At 41.6% G+C, this 17,350-nt stretch overlaps 1 protein-coding gene across 1 annotated transcript in view; it reads left to right on the forward strand.

The window, feature by feature from the left end:
* The window catches only part of DLG5 (discs large MAGUK scaffold protein 5), a 3,463,687-nt gene that overhangs the window by 1,787,210 nt on the left and 1,659,127 nt on the right, over nucleotides 1-17,350 (forward strand). Inside the window, exon 17 of the mRNA XM_044055764.1 lies at nucleotides 15,299-16,312. Coding sequence (XP_043911699.1) covers nucleotides 15,299-16,312 — 1,014 coding nt within the window. The remainder of the gene's footprint in view (nucleotides 1-15,298; nucleotides 16,313-17,350) is intronic.

Consider the following 17,350-nt stretch of genomic DNA (forward strand, 5'->3'; position numbering starts at 1 on the left):
CTTAAACCTAGTTGATTTCTTTGAAATAGTTACCAAAGCCATAGATGAGGGCAAGGTAGTCCACACAGCCTACCTGGACCTCGCAAAAGCCTTCGACACAATACCCCACTCGGGCATCATAAATAAGCTTACCAGCTTAAATATCAATCACTATATCACAAGATGGGTTGCAAACTGGCTCAGAGATAGAACTCACATGGTCAGAATCGCAGGTGCCATGTCCGAATCCAAACCAGTTACAAGTGGCATCCCACAGGGCTCAGTTCTAGGACCTCTCTTGTTCGGTATATACTTCTCTGAGGTTCAGGCTAACACGGGGGGATTATGGCTGACAAAGTTCGCAGATGACTGCAAACTGGGGGCCATAATCGAATCTCCAGCTGACACAAGCATCCTCCAAAAGGGTCTCACAGAGACGGATGCTTGGTGCCAGAGCCACAGTCTCAAGCTAAATGCTAAAAAGTGCATAGTCATCCCCTTTGGGAAAAACAAGGTGCCCACAAATTACCACATAGGTGGTAATCCATTAAGTACGGAAGAAGTAATTAGAGATTTGGGGACCAACGTAGATAGTACTCTCTCCTTTGATAACCATGTTGCCAAAGTGGTTAGAAAGACCTTCTATATAGCCCACCTTATCATGAAAGGGTTCGCATCTAGATCAAGAGAGGTCATTGTGCCCCTCTACTCATCACTCATCAGGCCCATAATTGAATACAATGCCCCTTTTGGGATGTACCTTACCCGACACCTGCAGCAACTGGAAAGACCCCAAAAGTACCTCGCCAAGAGGATCATGGGCTACAAACAGATGTCCTATGCAGCTCGACTAAAGAAACTCCAGCTCTACTCAGTTGCTTACCGCCTACTCAGAGGTGATCTATGCCTGACGTACAAAGCCATGTCAAACCCATAATTAATGGACATGCTCCACCTCAAAAAATCCAAGTCCCTTAGAGCTACACGATCCAGGGACCTAAACCTCAGCACAAAAATAAATAGGACATGCTGGAGGGACAGATTAATTTCCCAGAGGCTCCCCTCACTCTGGAATAGAATCCCAATTCATATTAGACATAGCCCCTCGCTGACCCTCTTCAAGAGAAATCTGGACGCGTGGATGGGAGATTGCAAATTCACCCCTGGGATCTCTTCTGTGTCCCTGCTAGACAGAGGCACAGTAAACTAATCTTAAAAGGGTACCTTCTGTGACCTACTTTAAAGAGGCACAGTAGGCTAATCTAATAGGGAGGCGGAAGCCAAATACACTCTGGCTAGGCTTATAAATGCCCTAGGGCAGATAGCCTAGTATCTACCTATGAACCTATGAAAAGGAAATGTAAATAACCAGTCACAATGTTTAAAACATAACTGTTAAGGACCACATCTGCTAATAACAAGAACTGTAAATATCCAGTCACCTATGCAGAATTGTCTGGTAGGTATCGTTATTAAAAAGTGTTATTCTTGGCTTGCAATAACTGTAGGGAGAAACCGGACCATAGCAGTGGTTTTATCTGGCAATGTTGCAGTTGCTGGGGGGGCCCGAGCTGCGATGATGCAGGTAGACCAAGTGTGCTATGCAGACTTGTCTGGTAGGTATCCTTATTAAAAAGTGTTATTCTTGGCTTGCAATAACTGTAGGGAGAAACCGGACCGTAGCAGTGGCTTTATCTGCCAATGTTGCAGTTGCTGGGGGGGGGGGGGGGTGAGCTGCGATGATGCAGGTAGACCAAGTGCACTGTGCAGACTAGGCTGGTAGGTATCCTTATTAAAAAGTTTTATTCTTGGCTTGCAATAACTAAAGGGAGAAACCGTAGCAGTTGTGTGGGTGTGGGTTGCTGTGTTTGTGGAAGGTGGAGGTGTGCCTTTGTAAGTGTGGTGCGAATGTTATGTATTATGAAATGGAGAAATTAAGACTAAAATTTTTCTCTTGTGTTTGTCAGTACTATGTTTGAGCGCATTGTTTTGGAGTGTGGTATCACTGCTACAGCTGCTGGTACTCTTTCAATACAAGTGTACGCTTCTCCAGGAGTCTGTTGCTGAGAGGATTAGAAACGCACTACAAGTATACAACTAAGACAAACTACATAAAGCAATAGTAAGAAAGTACTAGGTCACATCAGAGGTTTGGGAGGTCATTGCTAAGAAACTGAGAATTGTTGTAAAATGTATCATTAAATACCATAAGTTCAGGTTATACTATAAGGGAATAACTATGTAAAGATAACCATGTCAGCAGCCAAAATGCATTACAAGTTGAATATTTTACTGTGCACATTTTAAAAAATGGATAGACTAGCCTAAACTCTGGACTGATGAGTTTGCTTTTTTTTTTTTATTCTTGGGAATTGCTATTCAGAAGTGAAGAGACATACAAGGGAACAGTTTTAGTGGCACACCAGGCTATTTTTTTATTTCTATTGTCATGCAAAGCTGACTAAATAGTTGAATCTAGTAAAGCTGGAAATGTGAGACTGTAGCCCACTTGAAGGAGGGGAGATGGGAGGAGTAACCTGGCCAGGAACTGAAACTTGCAAAATTGCCCCTTGTGAAAAGTCTTTTTTATTTCAGTAATTTGTTGACACTTTTGCAAGTTTCTTTCAGAGAATGTGTAGTACATCAGTAGGAACAACATTTGTAAAATTCAGGGCATACCAGTCAATGACACAAGAGCTGCAGACTCTCAAACGTGGCAGTTTTTTTCAGGAGTTCCATTGTAAGTGAATGGAAGTCTAGTCTGACAACAAATGGTAGGGCTATTTGTCCTCACAGTCTGCATTATAGGACAGATTTAGCTTTCCAAAGGAATCACCATGTCTGCCCCCATGAGGGCAGACAAGAGTAAAAACAAAATAAAATTAGGAATGAGTACTTATTTTGCTGAAGGCAACTTTGGGAGGTGTAGTAAATCATGGCAAGATAAAAAATATATGTTTTCTTCATCATTTGCCCGTAGTGGTCCTTTAATTGTTAAACCCATATGACTAGGCATGTCCTGGCTTTTCTCACCCGTCTTGGGTTTAATTTGATTGATAATGCCTGATTCAGACTGTGACGCCCATGCACTGGCCCAGTAATCAAGGTGCCTCAATCCTCACCACTAACACCAGTGAGGGGAATCCACACTGGGAGGGATAACAAATACACACATGGTAAAGTACAATTTCCCTTAAGAGCACACAAGAGATCACAGTCAGTCAGGGTCTGGTTTCCCCTTTTCTCTCCAGATCCGCAGTAAGACTCCCACTGGCACAGCTATAGGGTCCAGATCTCAGCATAGTGGTCAAGCTAAAACTTCCAGCACCCTCTCTGTCCAACCATTGCTTCGTGTCCCTGCCCAAGTAGCTGACACACACAGACACACACACACACACACACACACACACACACACACACACACACACACACACACACACTTTAAGATATGAGTTACATACAAACACACAGACACTCCTGGGCAAGGTTGGCATAGGTTCTCCTGCTATGCCCCTTCCTGCCATGCTATAAGGTAGTAATCACCGCCACAATCCACTAATATCAGCTACTAATAAGGCCCTTACCAAGGGGTGTCCAATTATTACTGTGCAATATTATTATCCAATGTGATTGAGCAACAAGACTTTTGGAGTGACTTTGTACAGTACCACTATATACATGCAATGCACTCTAGAGTTTAAATTATCTCTACACAAAACAGCCAAGTTGGAAGGTTTAAAAATATTTAATAAATAATAAAAACACAATACTTCTTACAACACAGTGCTAGTCAAGAGTTCAGACATCACAGGAAAATGCTTAAAATAATACTGTAGATTAGTTCTGACATAAATATAGAAAATAGCTAGACTAAACTTACTGTTTTCTATCTTTTCCTAAGTGCAATCACAGTTCTAAATAAACTTACATATAGAGCAAAAGCAGCGTACTGGTGAGCTGTTGTCAGCTTTAGACAAAATCTAAAATGCTCTCCCTGTCTCTCTCTGACTGTCTTTTAAATTGATAATATATCACTGCTGACTCATTTTAGATTACATCATTCTTCTCTGGTTCCCAGGCTAACAGAAGCTCAGAGTTTAACAGATCTTTGATCTTGCACCTGGTCAAGAAACCACAGCAAATAAATATATATATATATATATATATATATATATATATATATATATATATATATATAGTTATATATGTGTGTGTGTGTATATATATATATATATATATATATATATATATATATATATATATATAATCTAGCAATTAACTCTGGTCTCAAAACAATAGAAAGAATATGGTGGTACAGACATCACAGCTCCAAGTTTGAGATCAGTCATACAATGCTTAACTTATCAGCTTTCTTCCAGCAGAGTGCACTGTTGTTACATTTTTTGACGTTCAATCTGTAACACAATTTTCTTACATCTAAGAGAACAAGCCTGTGGCCTATATTAATATTTACAAATGACAGAATTATCTACAAAATTCTATCTAGCTAGGCTGGCAGCCTTCACACAGACAGTAAGACTTCTGCCCTTTCTCTCTTGAGTTGTGCCTGTCAGGTGGCTTTCCAGTCCATTAAATGCAGTTACAGTGCTGCTGATGCCTCTTCTAGGATCCTGGATCTGTTATGAGGCAATATTCTTGGTTGCATCTTCAAGTTTTGTCTGAAGGCATTAAGGCTAAGCTTTTAGACTTCCCCTTAGACAACCAGAATCTCTTTGATACTGCTGTTTCAGAATTGTTTAAAACTCTTCAGGATACCTGTTAGGTTATGTAGAACCTGAAGCAAGTCTTTGTTTTCCCTGTCCCTAAGTTCTAGAGGAATTATCCGTCTAAACCAGCTTTTATCCATAGGCACCCTGTGGACAGCCTGCTAGGAGCAAGAGAGTTCCTAAGCATATTTTCTAAGAAAAGCCCCTTCAGAGTTCTAGGGGACAAAAACCTTCTTTTCATGGCAAATCATCTTCTGTGTAACATTCAGCCTTCCCTCCCCATCGGTCAGACTCCTTTGCCCCTCAGGCTGATTATTTTCCTGTTTGACAACAGATAACCACAGACACCTGGGTACTCTGCATTATTCAAAATTGTTACTATATGGCTTGGAAGCCCCTTCTTCTATTCTCTGGCCTTCCTCCGCCACCTCCTCCTTGCCAGCTCCCTCATTTTCCTTTGGTCCTGCAGGATCTGGTGGAACAAGGAGCCATCCAACTTGTTTCCTTGTTTCAGCAGGGAACAGGTTTTTATTCCAGAATATTTTTTTGTTCTCTGTAAGGAGGTGTCATGGAGGTCCATTCTAGACCTGCCTTTTCACAATATATTTCTCGGGGTCCTTTCTTTCAGGATGTTGTCTCTTTAAACACTTTTCCCTCTGCTTCCTCAAGCCCTTCTGGTATTTCTGGATTTGAAAGATGTTTGCCTCCATATTCCTATTCATCCTCTCTTCAGAAAGATTTAATGTTTCTGTGATTTTTACTCTCATTATCAGATCTCTGCTTTGCCTTTTGGTCTTGCTGCAGCTCCATGGGTCTTTACCAAATGTCTGGCCCCTGTGGTAGCTTTCTGCAGACTTCAGGAAATTCAGATAGCCCCTTATTTGGATGATCTGGATACTCGAGAGGGTAGTAGTGCTGGAGCCAAACAGTCTTAAGATACCATTGAAATTTCCAAATGTTGAGTTTGGCAAAAGGAACCATGGGAATGGTGGCTGCCATGTACCCCAGATCTTGGAGAAATTCCCTGGACTACAAGATGGAGAAGAGACTGGAAATAAGCACTTAAAGAAGAGAGGACCTTGGGAGGAAGGAGACAAGCCAGCATTGGGATGTTCTGAATCCTACAGCCCAACCGCACCTGGTACTGAGAAGGAGTCAGCACAGACTTTGAGATTGAGGATGGACCTCACACAGTGCACTTAAAGAAGAGAGGACCTTGGGAGGAAGGAGACAAGCCAGCATTGGGACGTTCTGAATCCTACAGCCCAACCGCACCTGGTACTGAGAAGGAGTCAGCACAGACTTTGAGATGAGGATGGACCTCACACAGTGCGGAAGAAGCAGTGAAGTGCAGATTCTAAAGCAGTAGCTTCAGAGAGGGGACTTGAATTAGCAGTTCCTCTCTTACCTTGTCTCATGCTCAAGCTCCACTGGTAGATTCACCAGTTTTCTCTGAATTCAGGTCTGTCTTTTCAGGTTCTCCTCCCTACTGAGGAGCTGCACACAGATGCTTCCGATCAAGGTTGGGGGATCTCCTCCAACAGTCTAAAAGTTCAGGGTCTTTGGTCTCATCAACAACTGACAGGTTATATCAACATCCAGGAGATGAAGGCTCTACTTCCAGCTCTCCAGGCTTTCCACTGTCTTTGGTTTCAGGTTGTCTAAAGATTTTTACAGTCAATACCACAATCATGTTGCACTTCAACAAATAAGGGGGCACAAAGTATTTTATTCTTTGCAGGCTGGCTCTTCAGGCTTGGGATTTTGCAGTCTGCCATCACTTGATTCTTCAGGCAGTTTACGTTCCTTCAGAGCACAATCTGGTGGCAGACTATTTGAGCAGGTCCAGGACAAATCCTCACAAATGAATGCTTCACAGGGAGGTGTTTCTGGGCGTTATACATTGGTGGGGTACTCCTCAAGTAGATATTTTTGCCTGTCCTCTGAACAGAACGCTTGTTCATTTCTATTCCAGAGTGCCAAGTCCTTTGGCTTGGAAAGTGGATGCCAAATCTTTCTTGGAAGGGGATGTGTTTGTATGTCTATACCTCTCTTCCTGTACTACCAAAGTTTCTGCACAAGATCATATGGAACACTCCCAAATTCTTGCTGGTGACTCCGTTTTGGCCCAGACAGTGCTGGCTGGCTTCCTGTTCTGTTTTATCTGGCTGAGGGCAGTCATCACAAGTTATTTCATAGAATAGATCTCATACAAGACAAGGGATCTCTTATTCACCCTCACTAGTCCATACTTCACTTGACACTTTGGGTGACAGGGCTTTGATTCCTTTCAAGCACCAATTTTATGAGGACTTGCTTCAGTTTTGCAGGAGGTTAGAAAATCATGTGTGACTGAATGGAAGAGATTTTCTGTTTGGTGTCTTAAGCATGACCTGGACCCTTTTTTCTGTGGAGGTCTTATAGTCCTTTATTTGTGTGAGTTGCTCAATTCTGGTTTGGCATATTCATCTGTTAAAATTCATTTGTCAGCCATTTCAGCTTGCTTATCTCTGAATCGAACTTTCTTATCTAGTTTTGAAGTCAAACAGTTTTTACAAGACAACCTTCATATTCGGCCTCCAAAAAGCATATGCCTCCTTCTTGTGAGCTTAATTTTGTTCTTGAGAAATCATCTTTTCAGTTCGCAGTTTCTTTTTTCCTATAACATTGTACTTGGAAGACTGTTTTGTTGGTGGCCCCTACTTCTGCCTCGCTGGTCTCTGAACTTCAAGCACTTATGGAAGTTCCTCCTTTTTTTTTTGTCACAAAGACAGGTTTCTCTTCTTACTAATTCTTCTTTTATGTGCAGGGTGGCTAATGATTTATCCTTCAATCAGTCCATTCATCTTCCTTCTTTTTTTCATTCTCCACAAAGTACTAGTGAGTGGGTTCTTCACACCTTGGAATTACGTATTGAGCTAGGACATTTCTTGGACAAGACAAAACATATCACAAAATCTGAGCAACATGCCAGGAAACTGGGTTTGACAGTATCTAAACAAACCATCTCCTCCTGGATTTGTAAGGCCTTTTCTTTTTTTTTTTTTTTAAGGGTCTGGATAGAAAATCCATTTTGAAAGCTGCTACTTGGTCTTCTGTTCACACTTTTAATTACAGGTTGGATGTCATTTCCAGGGCCATGGCAGGTTTTGCCAGGGTCATCCTTCATGGGTGTGTGAAGGGCTCTTCTGTGCATTCCTCCTTCAGTACTTTGCATTAGCTTTTGTACTCTCCACAGTGTAAAGAAAACTTCAGCAGTGGGAAGTAAAACATCTGCTGTTATGGTAAGATCTTACACAAGTGTATTTTCTTTTCTGAACCTAAGAATGTGGGAGATGCGGGAGAAAGGGTACTTCATACAGTAGATGTCCACTGGCAACTCTGGTACTGACCGAACAAAATCTTTTAGATCTTCCAAGCAGTTGTTCATTTCTTGTGAAGGTAAGAAGAGGACACCCTGTGTCAAAGCGGACTATTTCTAATGTCTCAGGCTATTATCTTTTGTTGTTCTAACCACAACAAAACTATACCAGGGAGGGGTCAAGGCATATTCTACCAGGGCCTTAGCTTTAGTTATGGCTTTTTTGGAAAAGATTGGACTCAGCCTTATCCTGTGTACATACTTTTACAAGGCACTGTAAACTAGATTCTTTTTCCAGGCCTAGAATGGGCATTGCTAGGATTATTCTCCAGGGGTACCAGGATCCCTTTTTCATTTCTAAGCTGTGGTAGTCTGCCTGTATAGCGTAGGATACTACAGCATTGATTATTATGAAGAACATAGTTCAGTTGTATAAGTAATCTCACCATATTAGTAGATGTTTGAATAATAACTGCTACAGTAGATGCTCCACCCGCCTTGTTTTTTTGGTGTATTTTTTTTTTGTGCCAAGATGTGGAAATTTTTGGTCCCAGCAATGTCCTCTCAGGGCTTAGACTTTATCTCTCAGTTGGCATGAAAGCTCTGAAAAGCTTGATATGCATTCAAGTATTTTAGTCAACTTAACTCGAGCTGACTAATGTTTTGGGTGCATGGAAGGTGCCCTGAAGCTTTGGAATCTGACCGGCAGTTATATGCTTGGCACAATATAATCTATATTGCTAAGGCTACTGCAGCAGTGATCATTCAAACATCTACTGTCATGTTACTTTTACTTGCACAACTGTACTGTCTTCTGTGCAGCTGAAACACAAAGTGGGATTAATGCATCGGTTCTCTCACTACTTTAACACAATGAACATAATTCAAATTTCCTTTTGTCACTTGTCATGCCCTAACAGCAGTCAGAGTATAATGACACTAGCACTTTGCAGCTCTCCTAGTTTTAAGTCAGGTTTAAAATTAACACTAGATAGAAGACTTTAATATATAGATTTGGGTTTACCTGAGAAGAATGAAAACCCACTTACCCGAATCTCTAAACACCGAGACGACTTCGTTGAAACCACAGTTTAATGAACACTCTGAACAGTGGAAAGTTACTGTGGTATAGGAACCACTTGGTCACCATGGTGAACTTTGCCCCTTTCTCCACTGTAGTGCAGTCTTGGAGTTGGTATATTTAGTTAGCAGGGGTGTGGGGTGCACAGCCCCCCACATGGGTGGGTGTGATTTGCTCTGGTGTGTATTTTTTGTATAGATGGATGAGTGGCTAGTTTCCTTGAGTTCATTATTGGTGTTGGGTTTTCCTTCTTTTGAAGTAGACCCATAGATTTGCATGCTTAACGATGGCACATTGCTGAAAGTTAAATGTAAGCAATTGTCCTTTGACATGAGGCTAGTTTATTAGTATTGTATAAATGTGAAATGGTTGACATCAGCAATCGGTGCCAAAATAAACAAGTATGCTATTCATTGAATTGCACAGTATGTAAAAATGCGGTAAATATTACAGATTTGCTGTACAAGGAATAAAAGAAACAGCTCAGGAATCTAACAACACTTTAATTTTGGGCTTCATTTTACCGATTAACAAATGTTTACAAATTTGATTGCCCATCGATAGTTATGGCAGATTTTGCCTCATCTTTACTGGAAGGTTCATTTTATTGTTACCGTTCCTTCTTGGGACAATTTAGTATACTTCTTGATCTTATTCCTCCAGTCTGTGTGATCCGATGTATGAGTCCTCGAGCCCCTCCTCAGATCCAATCCAGCAAATTCAGTGCTTCAGCCTTGAGCTCTTCAAAATTGTTCCTTCTTATAATGCTCATCTCCTGCTTGACTAACTGATCTCATTTGCTGCCTTTCAGCATTGTAGCAAGATCTGGGAAGATAAGTGCTCTACCTTTTATTTGTACTTTTTTGAGACTGTAGGCTTAATTTTTGTAGTCCTAAGGGTTAGCCATTTGGTAGAGTTTATACTTTTTTCATACCTTTCTATTGCATCAGTTTAAAAGAAAAACTTATTGTATAGCCTGTCTGTCTTCGACATTGTCACCATCATCCTTCCTGCCTCTTGATAGTTTGAGTAATTAGTCATTAATGATTACAGTGCTTGTTAAAATTTTTGTAGAGGTAGTTTTTATCTTCCTTGATAGCTGACATTATAGCCATTTTGGATATTTACATTTTTTTAGAGTGTTTTTTGGGGTTATTATTGGGGAGTGGTTTAGTGTGCTGTTCCTTAGTTTGACCATTTGTGGTGGTGTAGATTAATAATGGAGAAATTCACTAGTTTTAAGAAGTGCTCTAAGTGTGGGCACAAATTTCCCCCTTCAACATCTATATGAGATCTGTGTTTGTTTCGGGGTGGCTGTCTTTAGTGCATCCTACAACATTTGTATTACCTTAGGTCCCAGGGCATTTGTGGACTGGAGGGACAAGCTTATTGTTAAGGGGCTTCTTCCTCTGGATCTAGAAGCTACTAAACTACAGTCTGATGATAAGCCATCCAGATCCAAAGACTCTGATCCAAAGAAACATCCAAGTGAGTTTTCAGTTCCATCTTCAGCTACTAAGGGCCTGAGAATCAAGGAATATTTTGCTCAGATCCCTACTTACACTTCCTCCCCAGATCTAGACATAGTGGTTCCCATTAGCATTCATGACTCGCCAAAGAAACATGAACATCCAGCTTCAAGACCTTCTTTAGCCTTATTCATTAAATACTTCCAAGTCCTGCAGAAGTACCTCTCTGGTTGATTTGGATCACCTTTTGCAAAAGTTACTGAAGACTCTGAATATGATGAAGTCATTGCCACTCCATCGGATCCAAAGCTGGTTGGATTTGTCCACTTTACACCAATTTAGGCACCCTCACTGTTCCAACATTCAGCTCCAGTTCTTTCAGATCTGTATTGTGACTCATATCTTATGACTTGAGAGCCTTTGGTACAAACTTCATCAGCTCTGTGTTTTTTCGATTCAGTTCACCCGGTTCCATCCTTATCGGATCTGATGCCTGAGTTTGGAACAGGGGACTTGGAAGGGTACCTCTATTTGCTCCCTCATAGATGTTTGCCTTCATTGCTTTGGGTCCATTCCCCTTCTTGATGCTGGCCCCTCGGGTGGAGATGAGGCTCCTTCCTGGGTACCTTTCACACTCTCCTTTTGGAGAGTTGAATTTGACCATGAGCACAGTATCCTTGCATCCAGTGGCAGTTGGCACAGTTTTCTGAGTGTTTTGAAGGATCATTGCTTCACTACACAGGACAGATCCATAGGTTCCACCAACTGTGGTCCCCCCTTGATCCTCACTCTGTCCTGTCAACTTCTGCAAAAGCTTCCACCACTTAGACTCACTCTGTTGACCTCAGACATTCTGCTGTGGTGCAGAGGTAGTCCTCTGAAGACTGGGGAGACTCCTCCCCTGAGCCACCTAAAAAAGAGGGCATGTAAGAGGAAATATCTGGACCCACTGTTGGATTCAGTCACTTCAGATACTGACTCACAGGCTAGGTAGGTATCCCCATAGTCCCGTATCAAGGACACTTCCTTCAGAGAGATTCTGGAACTCGTATGACAAAGGGGTTACCGGCCCCCACCTGAACCTTCCTCTTAGGAAGAGGTGATATTGTTTGAGGCAACCCCTTGTATGTCTTGAGTAGTTTCTCCCTCTGATAAATTAATAAAGTTAGCTTTGAAGAAGTCTTGGCAGGAACCTGACACCTGTGAGTAAGTTTCAAGGAAGCCAGACAAGACACTCCCCCAAAGACAAATATTTCTGGTCCAAAACTTCTTGCATTGTGAAGAGAGATAGGTCCAGTGTTTTTGGTCAATGCAAAGAGAGATTAGTCCATTGCTTTTGGTTAAACTCTGAGGCTTGCCTTCCCATAGCTGCCCTGGAGATGAGGGTAGTTGTTCTTGTGTTGCAGGATTGTCTTCCCCTGGGAGTGATACACATACAGACAGAGATAATATGACAGTAGTCTGCTACATCAGTAAGCAAGGGAGAAATAGAGTTTACCTGCTTTGTCACAAGGCATCAGAGTGTGACAGTGGGCAGTGGGCAGTGATCTCTCACAGGTTTCTAACTGCAACACACATCTCTGAAGACTCAGCAAGAACCTCCTTTTTCCTCACGAGTGGTCTCTGAATCCAGCATTTACTGAGAAGATGTTCATTCGCTGCAACACTCCCTGCTGCACCTTGTTTGCCAACCCCCTACAACACCAAATGCATCAATTATTTTGCCATTCTCCCTTATCAGGGACAGACCCCTCCCCCCAGGGATGCTCTGTCTCATTGTTACCCCAGGGTTACTTTACTCTGTGTCTCATTCCTACTCATGACCAAGTTCATACAGAAAGTAATTCAGTGCAAGGCCACAGTCATCCTCGTACCCCATTTTTGGCCCAAACAAGTACAGTTCACTCCCTCAAACCTTATTTGAAGGAACCTGCTTGGCTCCTCAGTCAGCTTCTAGATCTCATCGCTCACCCCTCTTGGAAGCCTCCTCCAAACATTCCAAACCTGAACTTAAGTGCTTGGTTTCTCAAATTTCCTGTGATGGCAAGAAGTGCATCTCTTCCCTTTAATTGATTTGCTTCCTCGGAGCAGTAAGTTGAAAAGATTTGCCTTGTGGGCTAGATCCCAGAACATAGAGTCCTTTTTTAGCCTCTTTTGAGGATGTCTTCTGTTTTTTGTCCTCCTTGTTTAGTTCTGGTTCTGTTTTTTCTTTTATGAAGGTGTCTGCTCTTTCATCCTTCACATTGGCTTTCAGGATTCTTCGTTGGCTTCTCATAGACTATGTAAAACTTTTCTTAAAGATGCATTCCTGTTGCATCCACCTGTCAGAGATCCCACTCCTCCATGGGACTCGACTTTCATTTTAGAGGCATTGTCCAAAGTTCCATATGAACCCCCAGAGTTTGTGGAGTTAAAATTCCTGTCATGGAAAACCATCTTCCTAGTGGCTATCTGTTCGGCTAGGAGGATTTCTGAGTTTCATGCTTTATCGTCATAGCAAAGTCATCATGTTTCACAAGGACAGTTGTCTTAAAAGTCAATGCTTTCTTTTTTTCCAAATGTCTCACAACCCATCCATCTTCCTGTGTTCTTCCCTAGCTGCCAAAGTAAAAGGGAATCACCTTTACTTATGTCGGGTGTACACAAGCAGCTCCTTTTCTACCTCCACAGAAAGGCACACTTTACAAAGGGTGAAAGCTGTTTGTTTTCTTTGCCAAGCTCAAGCTGTGTAAGAGACTATTTAAAATTTCCTTGAACACATGGTTGTCTGACTGCATTTCTTTTATCTAATGTCTGCATAATAGATCCTTACTCTTCTTTAAATCTCTTTCCTTGGAAAACATTTGTCAAGTAGCTATCTGCTCTTCCTCTCACATATTCATTAAACAATACATGGGACTGTATTTCCAGAGCCAGAGCTTCCTTTGCAGCCTCTATCTTGAAAGGCCTTCTGTCATGAGGCCAGCCAAGAATTGCGCAACTGGGAATTCTGACCCTAATCGGCTTGGACTGGATGAGTAAGATATAAAAGTTATGTACTTATAAAGCTAGATCCTTTTATCCCAGTCCGTCCAGTACTACCCCCCCCCCCCAACCAGTCTTTAAGATCAGAAGGATCTTCCTGGATTAAAGGCACTGCATCTGTGCTGCTTTAGGTTCAGGTGCCAAACTCAAACTGAGCTAGTCAGCAGGGAGGAGTAGGGCATTATGGGGAAGGAAGATTTTGAACGACTTGAGGATGAAGCACCAAATTTGTTGGATCAAATCGGAGTGGAAGTTCAAGGACCCATATGCCGTATCAGATGGATTGGGATGAAAAGATCTACCATTGTGGTAAGTACCTAATTTTTGTTCATTCTGCCCCATGTGAACATCAGTCATGATAGTACAGTGACTTGAAGCCATAACAATAGCTTTTCAAGTCGTGTAATTACTGCGTCATCTTCCTGTCCTTTACCCTGTAATGTTGGTTTGTATGTGTACTTTTTTAAATATTTGTTTTGTATTGGTAATGGTTAAATGTGAATTTGTTTTTTTTTTCTACACACCACTATAACACTTAATTCAAGTAAGGAAGAGGTTCAAAGCTATAGACTGCTGAAGTGGGGTGTGTGTTCTATAAGAAGGATCTGCTGTTTGTCTTTTGGCAGAATAGAGCTGTAGTCGGTCATATAATGAGTACAGTAATGGCCATCTGTATGATTTCAGAAATCTGCTGTTGTGCACCTCTCACAACACTGCAGATGTTACAATGAGTGTGAATGTATCTGTTAAGTAGGGATAAAAAAACAAAAAATAAAAAAAAAACAGGCAGCTCTACAGACAGACAGGGAGAATTAATTCCAGATTGTGTGTCGTTAGCCCCAGTGATGTCATCAGCTATTTTAGGAATGAAGCACAGCAGATTTTAGAAATTAGAATACTGAAACTTTCTTTAATTTTTTGGCCCTCTTCACCCAGTCCATCAAGCCTTCACTTTTCCCTTCTGACACATTCGTTCTCTACCGTCTGACTGCAGTTACATTACCCTCTGGGGTGATAGTAAAGCTGAGGCAAGCTCATATCCTTGGGAAATTGAATCTGTATGCCAAACTTGCAGCATTGTTGAAGGCTGCAGATGAACTTCCAGCACTTGTTCACATTTCTGTGTTACATTTAGAATCCATAGTCTTCACTTTGGGCTGTAGGCAGCCCTTGCCAGCAAACTTCTCCCTGTCCCTGGGATAGGTGAGATGGCAAAATTTGCCTTGCTCCTCTTTCCTTAGTGCCCAGTAAACTCCTCAGGCCCTGAGTTTGGTAGTTGAATCTAGTTGCCTGAATCACAGTCAGAACTCCATCTCTCTGCACCAGAGAGCTGATTGCAGGAAGGCAATGTTTTCAGATGTTTCATTGTTTGCTTCAGTAAAAGTAGCAGTAAACTTCATATGAAACCGAGTTAAGTACTTTCTTGTTAAATATGGATTAGATATCGCTTGACTACCATCTTGTTTAAAACTCTGTTACAGGAGATGTATGACATACTTGCTACAAATTCAAGAAGCATGGATGAAAGCTGGGATGGGCGCTTCTGAGGACTTGTGGTTTAACTGGTTAACATTTTCAGAGGAATTCAGCATTCATTTTTCATGTCAGACAAAACTGTTGGCTGGGTGCTGATGTGTGAATGTTTCATTTTCCTTAGGTTTTTGTACAGAATTCATCATGGAGTGGACAGAACATATTTGAAAACCTCAAAGATTCAGAGAAGACATCTCATTGCAGACTTCATACATCAGAGATTCAGGTTCACAATACAAAAAACTTGAAACACAACAGTTCAACTCAAACTGATATTTTCAGTGCTGATTTCCTCGATCTGAAGAAGGATCAGAGTGATCAGAGTACTGTCCCCTTCTGTGATCATAGTCCTTTCTCCAGCACTTCACTGCATGTGAATTCACACAGGAAATTTGAGCAGTCATACCACTCAAACTCTGATAGTAGTCCAGGACCATTTAGCACAGGCGTTTTTCAAGACCATCCCTATGGGTTGGCAGATTCTGCCAAAAGGCGGTTTACTTTTGACCCATCCATTGCTGAGTGTATTCTGACTGACACAACCTTGGAAAAAGAACTTGGAGTGAAGCACAGTGGCGGCACATGGCCTAAAAGGATGGTTGAAATTTCAATGGCAGAAACAGAACAGTTTACAGAGTATAAGATGCCAAAAGAGAGGCAGTCTATTTTTGACCCTGATACATTCAAGCGGCCTTTGACACCCCCCAAAACAGATTACATGCCAGTAAGTCAGATATCCTCTCATTCTCCTCAGGCCTCTAGGACAGAAATGACAACTCCTCCTACTCCCCCCAAAAGGAGTGACTCTTTTAAGTTTAAGCATAAACCTCAGGCAAGCTCTGCATCAGACACTGTTGTTATTACCGGATCACCTCCTTCTAGTCCTTCCATGATGGTACCACCAGTGTCCTTAACGGGTAAAACAGACTCTTCTCATGAGGAACTTGAAAAGAACAGCACAGGATTTTATTGTTTAGAGAGTAAAAGGGACTGTGCTGTTTTGACTTCAAGAAAACCTGGTGAAGAAGATGGTAGCCTTCAAACTGAGGAGCCGGAGGCTAAAAGACAGCGACCTAAATCTGCTCCTCCTATAAGGCACAAGGTGGCAGCTTTACCTGTTCCAGTCCCAGCACTCCAGGTATGTGTACTGTTTGCATTTCTTCATTGTGGGTCTGCTGTCTTTGATGTGAAGTAATAATGTGTTTTAGTTCTTACCTGTGATTAATATTTTCATGTGTCTTGCTTGTATTCATTTTCTGGTGGGGGTATTTATATGGGATTGTGGTACACGGATAGTGCAGTATGGCAGAAGGGTATAGAGGGATATGGCATATTTTCTTAAAACCTGTTTTGTCAAAGAACTACTTAGTTAAATTTCACAATTAAAAAAAAAAGGATTGGTGGCCATGGAGGAAGTTGGGGGAAGCTTCCACTTAAAACTTCCTCTTGGGCTATATGACCCTGGGAGAAGCTTACATTTAGAACAATAGTATGTCTATTAAATTGGTTTCAACAAACTGTGGTTACTGTAGAGAGTGCAGTGTTGTGGTTATTTTTTCATTGCATTAACTCTGAACATGCTGATGTACTAGAGGTGTCATTTTGGTGATCCAAGGTTAAGCTAACTGTATAGGAAATGTGTATAAACACATACACATCCACACAGTGAAGCAGATAATGTTTGCTGAAGACTACTTCCTTGTAGTTTGCAGTGCAGTGTGAAGTGAAACAGATCATGCAGTAAAAATGTTTGGAAGGTTCCTGTTGTGTGGTGGTACCTCTTCTACATTCAGGTCCTGTCTGCTGATTCTTAGAACACTGAAGTAGATAACCTTTGTGATTTTAACAGTGTCACTAGCCTAGCTCAACTTTGATGCTGAACAGTTAGGTTCTGTACCCCAGGAAGGCATTTGGGTTTATTTTGGGATATTGACCCTTTATTACAGTGTGAACATGTTGGTGCTGTTCTGAAAGACCATTGTTTGCACAAAATGTTGAATTAAAGTCCTATCTGACTGAGTTTGTTGAAGTTCTGGCAGATGTTGAAAATTCCATAGCATTTATTTGATAAAGAATGTGACTTTTTTAGCAGCAGCATATGAAACACTACCATATAATCACAAAAAAGCTGCACTTAAACTTGGAAGAAATGAAAGGCAGCTGATAACTTGAGTGA

Source organism: Protopterus annectens, chromosome 14.part0 (genome assembly GCF_019279795.1).
Source record: "Protopterus annectens isolate FY-2018-M chromosome 14.part0, PAN1.0, whole genome shotgun sequence".
Lineage (NCBI taxonomy): Eukaryota > Metazoa > Chordata > Ceratodontiformes > Protopteridae > Protopterus > Protopterus annectens.